At 42.2% G+C, this 10,347-nt stretch overlaps 1 protein-coding gene across 2 annotated transcripts in view; it reads right to left on the bottom strand.

Moving 5' to 3' along the window:
• The window catches only part of Acbd6 (acyl-CoA binding domain containing 6), a 136,717-nt gene that overhangs the window by 84,957 nt on the left and 41,413 nt on the right, over window positions 1–10,347 (bottom strand). For both annotated transcript variants that reach the window (XR_003837170.1, XM_021161212.1), the window contains exon 4: window positions 6,582–6,664. Coding sequence is in view for 1 of the 2 variants with exons in the window: in XM_021161212.1 (XP_021016871.1) it covers window positions 6,582–6,664 (83 nt within the window). In the remaining variant the exon portion in view is untranslated. The remainder of the gene's footprint in view (window positions 1–6,581; window positions 6,665–10,347) is intronic.

Here is a 10,347-nt window from a genome sequence, read left to right as displayed (position 1 = left end):
CTCTCGAATAAAAATCCTCTTGCAGTTGCAGCAAGACCGTTTCTTGTGTGATTTGGGGTGTCGCCTCTCCTGAGTCAGAACGTGGGCGAGTCCTCACGTTGTGGGTCTTTCATTAGCACCACCAGTTCAGGAATAAATGAGAGATGAGCGTCATTTTTTTTTTTCAGGGAATTATATTCTTAAGAATCCTGAAAAAGACAAAGTTCGGAGCAGAGCCTAAAGGAAGGACCATCCAGAGTCTGCCCACCTTGGGCATCCACCCCATAACCAACCACCAAACCCAGACATTAGGCAGATGCCAACAAGAGCCTGCTGACAGGAGCCTGATATAGCAGTCTCCTGCAAGGCTCTGCCAGTGCCTGGCAAATACAGAAGTGTAGGCTCACAAGCATCCATTGGATGGAGTACAAGGTCCCCAATGAAGAAACCAGAGAAATACCCAGGGAGCTGAAGGGGACTGAAGCCCCATAGAAGGAACATCAATATGAACTAACTAGTACACCCAGAGCTCCTTGGAACTATACCACCAATCAAAGAAAACACATGGTGGTACTTGTGGCTCTAGCTATAGTTGTAGCAGAGATGGCCTAGTTGGTCATCAATGCGAGGAGAGGCCCTTGGTCCTGTGAAGGCTCTATGCCCAGTATAGGGGAATGCCAGGGCCAGGAATGGGAGTGGGTGGGTTGGGGAGCAGGGGGAGGAAGGAGGTAATAGGGGATTTTCCGAGGGGAAACTAGGAAAGGGATAACACTTGAAATGTAAATAAAGAAAATATCTAAGAAAAAAAGAAAAAAAAAGAATCCTGAAAAAGTATTTAATTTTAAAACTGAACACAGTATAGTACTAGAATACCAACTGAATACCAAATAAATTTCATTAATTTACAATTACAATGTCTCCGCAACCATTTCAGGATCCAGTGGGGCACAGAAACTAGAGGAGAGCTACTAACCACAATTGACCTTGGACAAGTAACCTAACCTTGAATGTGTGTCCTCATCTGTAACACACAGATCCCATTAACATCTACATTAATAAAGCCACTATGAAAATTAAAGTGCAATAGCTCATATAACATAGTATGATTGTGAGTATAAATAGTCAATAGATGATAGTGTCATTATATTAGCTGCAGATTATGCAGAAGGTAGAAGCAGACGGATCAAGAAAGAGTTCAAGGCCAGCCTGGGCTATGTCAGACCTTATGTAAAATATATAATAATTTAGTATACGTTGTAAGGTGGGATCATTTATCATATTCAGACCTTTAAAAATAAAAATAAGGCACTGTGATCTGAGCAAAGTGACGAAAGCGGCGAAAGAGAAGACTATTCTTAAAGAGACAGTGAGGGGGCCTTGTTCCTATTACATACACTGCTCTCTTGTTTTTAATTTCTAAAGTTTATTTTATGTGTATGAGTGTTTGCCAATACGTATGTCCGTATACATGTGTCCAAGGTGCTCAGAGGTCAGAAGAGGGAGTCAGATGCCCTGGGACTGGGGTTGTGAACCATCACGTGGGTGCTGGGAATCAAACGCAGGACCTCAAAAAGAACAATCAACTCTCTTAGCTGCAGAGCCCTCTCTCCAGCCCCGACACACAGTTTCTCTTGGTATTGCAATGGTCATACTGCCTTCAAAACTACGTACTATATAGTCTTTTATGTGCATGTCCATTAACACACAGGAGGCTTTATACACAAGTCACTACCTAAGGACGAGGACATAGGAGAGGAAGGAGAACGGGATTAGGCAGGAAGTGTACAAATGCTAAGAGAGGGAACAAAGAAAAGGGAACACAACATGGAAATAAAGGGGTAGATAGATGGTGGCTTTGGCTGACGAATGACCTCATTTTCAAAGAGCTGCTGATCTGCAAACAGGTGGATTTGCCTGTATGCTTGGTTGGCATCATGGCACTGAACACCCAGAAGCCAAATGAAGCACATTAGAAAAGGGAGACTAGGAGGGCCAGGAGACTGTTACAACACTTACTGTTTGTGTCAAGACCTGCTAGTCCCCAGGGACCCATTTTCACATAATCTATAATTATCTCTTTGCTTTAATCGCCTTGTCATTCCTGAGGCTCTCATGGGCACAGGCAGAGGAAAAGCTCATTAACTAAACCTTTTCTCCTCTCTCCAGCCACCCATGGCTTTTAATTGCTTGGTGTGTTATTATCTGGGAGTGCAACTGGGATCATTTTCATAAGAAAGGGAGGTAGAGAGCAGGAAGGAGGCCCTGAGTCCCTGAGGTATGCACCACAGACAAACCTTTGCTTTCTCAATTATTTATGCCAGCTGAGGTTTTACAGGCTGAATAAATCCATAGCTCAAGTTCATTCTGAGCAGTCAGGTCCTCAAGAGAGAGTTGCCCACTTGCCTGTACACATTTGTGTATCCTCAAGGAACAGCCAGACTGTAACAAGACATATGTCATCTAATTTATCACCGATCACCAAAGTGTTAACACAGTGTTGATCACAGGCAACAGTGAAATAGGAAGGATTACACTAACCAGCCAAACAGATGCTCTTAGCGCTAAGAACAGTGCTGTCACTGCGACAGTGGTGTCTCATAATGACTTAGCCTAATGAAAGCATTAGGACCCAAGTACTCCATCTTTAAAACATAAGATATGTTTAACAATGTCAGTCCTTAAACAGACCTGCAAAAACCAGGTTGGTATAAAACAACATAAGGCTTTGAATAAAATCCTAAGTAGAATTTTATACCAACAGATCTTACAAACGGCAACAAAACTCTGTCATGCTGCTGCCGGTTATCCACTCACATATCGCTCCCAAAACCTCCACAGTAGTTCCTGCATCGGTGCCAAGCTCCTATGCTTTCAGTCCAGTTTATATTTTAACCAAGAAAGCAAAACACAAAGCAGTCATTTTCATCCTAGTTTTTACTTAAATTCTTCCACTTTATAATCAATATTAGAGAGCAACTAGCAACTAATGACAAGTTATTTTTCAAAATAGTCTCAAAATGTTATTACTGCTTTAAAATGGAAACTTTGTAAGTCAACAATGCAAGCATCTCTTTGAAATTCTACATGCTTTTTTATTTGACCACAGCAATGACCTCTGGTATTTTCTGCCAAAACACTTCATTTGTCTCACAGAACAACTAATCAATTCCAGAGCCCATCAATCATTTCAGTTGTATACTAGACTGGTCTTGCTTACGGAAGGTCCAGATGCCTGCCTGAGTAAGAGGAATTACAATTCTAACAGATTATGAGGCATCAAACTATAAAATATAACAGAGAAGACCAAATCTTATTGCAGGATAGGCTAAGCAGTATACCTTTCCTTTTTTTCTGTTTTTAATTCTTGCCCTAATTTTTCAATGTATATGTTGACTTCTAGAGCAAACACAAGCAGCTGTTCACTGCACATTGAAGGCGTTCTGGTGACTGCACCATGTGCAGAGCCCTGTGCTTATTACAGTACCCCCCTGCACGTGGGAGTATGAATGAAATACAGCCCATCTCAGAACAGCAGCTAACTGAATGATAAGATTATTACACATGTTCCAAATCTAACAGATTGGCTTTCCCTTCCTAGTTTCCCATAATCTCTTGCAAATGCAGTTTGCACTGCTGTGTAAGCAGAATGACCTGTAATTTTTGGTTCCGACTTTCAGCACTTGGTCTCTTGTGGTGCCCTCTGTGCTGAGTAGCAGTGTTGATAAAAGTTTACAGCTTTATGGAGATGCATATTCTGCCAGGTATTGTTCTAGGGCGCTTGTGTGCCTCAGTACATTCCACACAAATGCCACAGGAAACAGACACCATCATCCCATCCTACAGATGAGTAAGTTGCTCAGGTTCCATCTGGCTCCATAGTTGTATAAACTTAATTGAAACCTTGCTATAGCCTTTCTATTTGAACAATTAACTAACTTCAGAACTAGATGCTCCTGTTTGGCCTCTGGGATACTCTCTCCTATATGGCAGAAACAAAAATTTGAAACAAAAGGGCAAACCAACAAACAAACCCAATCTGGCCCTTGGCTCAGCTGTAACACTTTAGCAGGAAGGCCAGAGCAATGGATCCTGAGCTATGCAAACTCGTGCTGACTTTCCTGAACTTGACAACATACTCAAAATAATCTGTAAAATACTTTATCTCCTAAAAAAACAATTATGCAAAAGGAGACTTTCCTTTCACCCATCTATTATTTGATACTTCTCCAACTCTACATTTAATCTGCTTTCATATCAGTTGAACACAATTCTGATGAGAATTTGTAAATAACATCAGTTAAAGCACAATTTGTCTTAGAAAGGTGATAGTACCATATCCAATACCTTCATATAGTACCATATCCAATACCATATAGTACCATATAGTACCATATCCAATACCATATAGTACCATATAGTACCATATCCAATACCATATAGCACCATATAGTACCATATCCAATACCTGTGGCATAAATCTCAGAAAATAATGTGTGTTCATTGTTGAACCACATTTTAACACTTATGAAAAAAATTCTAAAAGTGTACACCTGGTACCCCACTGTAATAATCCAACACTTCAGTGCAGGAAAAAATTATTAATGAACTAAGGCCAAGTCTAACCAGGTTTACCTATATAGCAAAAGTTCACATTTGGCTCAGTAGCATTTTATTATACATATATGAAAATGCCAAAAGTACTAAGAAAAAGCAAATGTGGCATATACCTATGATCCCAGCACTCGGGAGACGGAGGCAAGAAAGTCAGGAGGATGAGTTCAAGGCCATCCTCTGCTACATAGTGCATTCAGGCTGAACTGGACCAAAGGAGACCCTGTCTTAAGAAAACTAACAAAGCAACAAAGAAACAAAAGTGCTACTAAGCATAGCTTGTCATGGAGGTGCTGCACACCTTATCCCCAGCACCTGGGATCTCTGAGTCTGAGGCCAGCCTGCTCTACACAGTGGGTTTTAGACAGCAGGAGCTACATAATAGAGAGACCCTGTCTCAAAAGATGAACAAGAACAACAAAAAGCACGAAGAAAACACTATTAAAAAGTGAAAAAGCTAGAGACAAATATCCATGTTTTGTCTCACAACAGATACATAAAAATGTGGTGAGGTGAATTAAAATTTCTCCTTTATAATTGGGTGTGGCGGTACACACCATTAATCCTAGCTCTCAGGAGGCAGAGGCAGGCAGATTTCTGAGTTTGAGGCCAGCCTGGTCTACAGAGTGAGTTTCAAGACAGCCAGGGGTACACAAAGAAACCCTGTCTCAACACCCCCCCTCCCCGCAACACACAGAAAAAAAAAAATTCTACTTTACAAAAACAAGCAATATTATTCTGTGCCATCAGATTTGAGCTAAGAGCCCCTACTTCAGGAAGTGGGTGAGGGGAGAAGGGAAGAAGGGTAGGGAGGTAGAGCAGAGACAGCCACAGGGAGAGATGCAGGTTAACTGAGGTGGGGTAGCCGACAGACTGCCCCGGCAAACAGGCCAAGAGCTCTGTACTACACAGAGGTTTCTGTGTCCTTGTAATTAGCCCATAAGCAGGACCCCCCAAAGGCCCCGCAATATCAACCCGTTCAGATCAGCTTAAATCTACGTCAGGAACACTCTTCCCAGAGTGCTACCTCACCTCACTGGAAGATATTTGATCTGATTTTGCTCTGCCAAGTTACTGATCATTCACATCACCAATACACTAAAAGAGACTATAATCAGCAAGCCATTTTAGAAAATGCTTTCATTCTGGGGGCCCTGGCATAAATTACCACACAAATAAAGATCATTACCATAGATAAGTGACTGATACGGTTAAACTTCATAGTTTCTCTTTTTGGTACAATCCCCTCTTCATTTTAAGAAGACAGATAACTCCCTTCAGTAAATTTTGGGGAGGCCAAGTTTTCCATTTGAAACATTTGATGTTGAAGAGGGAGTTAAGGCAATGTTTGGTTAACTAAAAGAATAAAGGCATTAAACATTCTCCCTTTTAGTCTGTAAAGTAACAATCTTAAAGACTTACTCCTTGACTCCATAAAGTAGCACAGGATTCCTTTCCTGACTTACGTGGTGTTGAAGAAAAAGGTTTACAACATTTTTACACAGCACAGAAACTAATAGAGCTGTTAAATAGTATATTCCCAGAATCCAGGTAAAAGAATGAATAAGCCAGTGGTGTGGGCACACACCTTTAATGCCAGCAAATAGAAAGGAGAGGCAGAAGGATCTCTGAGTTTAAGGCCAGCCTCTTCTACATACTGAGTTTCAAGACAGCCAGGGCTACATAGATAAACCCTGCCTCAAAAAGAGAGAGAGAGAGAGAGAGAGAGAGAGAGAGAGAGAAAGAAAGAAGAAGAAGAAGAAGAGGAGGAGGAGGAAGAGAAAGAGGAAGAGGAAGAGGGGGAAAGGAAGAGGAGGAAGAAAGAACGAACAAAAAACAAACAAAGGCAAGAAGGGGAAAGAGGAAGAAAGGATGTTTTAGGTTATATATTACCAGATTAAAATACATATATATAGATACTATGTGCACACATAACATGCACTGCATGCATGTTGTACCTATACTTCGTCAAAAATCAGAAAAGAGATTACCTGATTGTTTCTTCATGATATAGAGAACTAACAACCGGACCACCGAAACCACTACTGCCATCTTTTCCCTTCTTCTCTGATACCTGTGGAAGAAAAGACAAGATGGAAAAAGACACACGGACTAATGCAATAGGTACTGAAAATGTATAAAACAACAGTTTGCTAAGGAACACTAAAATTTTACTCTCAAAACAATTCTTCATGCTAGTAATAATTTTAAGGTGATTAATAAAATCAAACTCATGGCCATGCTCCTGCTTCAGCCTCCTGAGTGCTGAGATTATAGCTGCCATAATATGAGAGTGCTTTTCTTTATACAAGAACAAGTACAAAGAAAGAATTCACTTTACTTATTCCTCTTATATTTTAAATCTCTGCCCCATTGATCGGATAGAGTTGGAACATACACGGCATTGAAGAAACGCAAACTGAGAGCTGGAGAGATGACTCAGAAATTCAGAACATTTAGTGCTCTTCCAGAGGGCCTAGGCTTAGTTCCCAGAACCTATGTGGTGGCTCACATCTGACAGTAACTCTAGTGCTAGGGGATCCAACACCCTGTTCTGGCCTCTGTGGGCATCAGGCATACATGCATGATCAGCAAGAAGGCTGGTGGCATGTATCACCAATGCTGTGCAACACTGAACTGTAAATCCTAGCCAACAACAGGAAAAATACATAGTAAGTCACTTCTAAATTGGAAAGGCAGCAGTACCAACTCTCTGTATTCAGGGGTAACTTGATCTTAAATAATGACATCAAAAGGTGACCAATTTATTTATTTATTTATTATATGTAAGTGCACTGTAGCTGTCTTCAGACACTCCAGAAGAGGACATCAGATCTCGTTACGGATGGTTGTGAGCCACCTTGTGGTTGCTGGGATTCAAACTCAGGATCTTCGGAAGAGCAATCAATGCTCTTAATCGATGAGCCATCTCACCAGCCCTGGTCAACTGCTTTTAATCCATCCATGCACTGGTGGCCTTGCTGAACCTCAGCCCCTTTCATAATCGTGGATCCAGTTTCCTTGATATTAGGCTCTTTTCACTCACTTATGTGTTGTGTGTATATTTTCTTTGGCACAATCTATGAATCACCCTTCACACCCAGTGACAAAATATCTGCCAGGGGGCCAAGCTCAGTGCACTGCGTACAGACCAGGACAGAACGGAAGCAAGGCTGAGTTAGAATCCCCAAAGGTGTGTCCCAGTGGCCCACCTCCTAAGGTGTTACAGCTCACCCCACCCCACCCCCAAAAACCCAGCACCAATAAATAAACAAAAAAGCAGTCACCTTTTGATGTCTTTAAGATCAAGTTACCCCTGAATACAGAGAGTCCGTACTGCTGCCTTTCCAATTTAGAAGTGACTTACTAAGTATTTTTCCTGTTGTTGGCTAGGATTTACAGTTCAGTATTGCACAGCATTGGTGATACATGCCACCAGCCTCCTTGCTGATCATAATGGAAAGTGTCCATCTTTACCGCAGAGATGTGGTGTCTGAGTTTTTTTTTTTTTTTTTATAATGTCCACAATCATCTTATAAATACTTTCACTCTGCAAGCCCCAACCCCATTGTCACGTCACACCCTGTGCTGTGGCACAGCCGGGTGAGTCCATCCCTTACCCCTAAGCTTCCTTACACCTGTCCCAGTACTCAGATGGACTCCACCCCAGTGCTCCAGCCCAGTTTGGGCCCAGTTGGGAAGCCTGCCTGTATCTTCTAAACATCCAGGCTTGGAACAAAACACTGTGTGAAATTCATGATGTTCATCTGAGACACAAAACCAACAACAACAACAAAAAAATCACATCTAGGTCTCACTGTAAAACCACAAACAATATGACAATCAAAACACTACATCCCCTCCAAGTCCACCAGGTCTAACTTCTCCAATGAGAATCACCTGAATCCCAAGGCACACATCTTTTTTTTTTTTTTAATTTAGTGTATCTGGTTTTTTTTTTTATTAGTTTTTTTTCATTTACATTTCAAATGCTATCCCCTTTCCTAGTTTCCTCTCTGAAAATCCCCTATCCCCTTCCCTTCCCCCTGCTCCCCAACCCACTCACTCCCACTTCCTGGCCCTGGCATTCCCCTGTACTGAGGCATAGAATCTTCGAAAGACCAAGGGCCTCTCCTCCTATTGATGGCCAACTAGGCCATCCTCTGCTACATATGCAGCTAGAGACACACTGCTCTGGGGGGTACTGGTTAGTTCATATTGTTGTTCCTCCTATAGGGTTGCAGACCCCTTCAGCACCTTGGATACTTTCTCTAGCTCCTTCATTGGGAACCCTGTGTTCCATCCAAAGGATGACTGTGAGCATTCACTTCTGTATTTGCCAGGCACTGGCATAGCCTCTTGGAGACAGCTATATCAGGGTCCTGTCAGCAAAATCTTTTTGGCATATGCAATAGTGTCTGGGTTTGGTGATTGTTTATGGGATGGAGCCCTGGGTGGGGCAGTCTCTGGATGGTCCTTCCTTCAGTCTCAGCTCCGAACTTTGTCTCTGTAGCTCCTTCATGGATAGTTTCTTCCCCCTTCTAAGAAGGAACGAAGTATCCACACTTTTGAACTCCATCAAAGAATTAAAGGAAGTTAAAGACAGAAAGAAAGAGCTAGGCGAATAGAAAGGGAAGACATGCCCGAGGAATGCTTCAGAGGATGAAAACGGAAGGCTGAATGAGATGAAAAAGGCATGGGGATCTGAAAACCAAACTCGGTAGAGATAGAGACAGTGAAGGGAACTCAAGCAGAAATGTAGATGGAACTGAAAAGCTCTGTAGTCCAACTAGAACATTCAGGAAAAGCCTTACACGCAGGGCAGATTAAATGGAAGACAGAGAATCAGGTCTCAAAAACAAAGATAGAAACCAGACTGCACTAGCGAAGAATAAAGTAATTCAACAACACTGTAAGCTGGTGTCCTTCACTTTGGCAAGATGCTGGTAACCATTCTTGCCACCTTTGTGTCTCTGGGCCATGTTTGCAGTCTGGCTGCTTCCAAGATTTTTCTCTTTCAATGGTTTTGAGGATGGTGTTGATTGGTACAATTTGCTAACTTTCCTTGCATGGTGCTCACTGAGCTTCTAGACCTGCGAGCTCGGGAGGTGATTTTCATCATGAGGTGACTGCTTTTCTCCCTACAGGGTAATGCCACTCACACCTTGGAGACAGAGACCAGCGTTGTTACTAACTGACCTATGATGCTCAGTGTCCTGAGCAGCATGATATGAATGGCTTTTTCCCCCGTCCTCTTACTCTTTTATGCCTGCCTCATTTGAAGTGCCACTCTCTACATCTTGCCGTCCACTGCTCTCCCCTTACACCAGCTCTAATCTGCTGTTTATTTTTCACCGTGGATCAGGACTGTGCTGCCCAGGTGTTTACCATCTTGGTTTTTTGTTTTTGTTTTTTGTTTTTGTTTTTTCCTTTTTTTTCTCCGAGTGTCCATCTGGGTCTTTATGTGGCCTCCACATGGCTTTGCACGATGCTCATGTTTTCTTCTACTCTGAGAACTTGCATATGTGAAACATAGAACAATGTGTAATAACACGTTTACAGGTGGTATTTTAATATCTTTGGTGTTTCGTCATCTCTATCTGTGATGACAATAGCCCCCACGGGCTCAGCAGCAGCACCTTGGGTCCACTGTTGGAAGAAGTATGTCTGGAGGGCAGCTTTGAGGTTTTAGATGCTCAAGGCAGGCTCAGTGGCTCACTCTTTCTTCCTGCTGCCAGTTACCTCTGCCTTCCCTGA

Source organism: Mus caroli, chromosome 1 (genome assembly GCF_900094665.2).
Source record: "Mus caroli chromosome 1, CAROLI_EIJ_v1.1, whole genome shotgun sequence".
Taxonomy (NCBI): Eukaryota; Metazoa; Chordata; class Mammalia; order Rodentia; family Muridae; genus Mus; species Mus caroli.
Note: the sequence above shows the minus strand (reverse complement) of the source record. Positions and strands in the feature narration are given on the sequence as shown.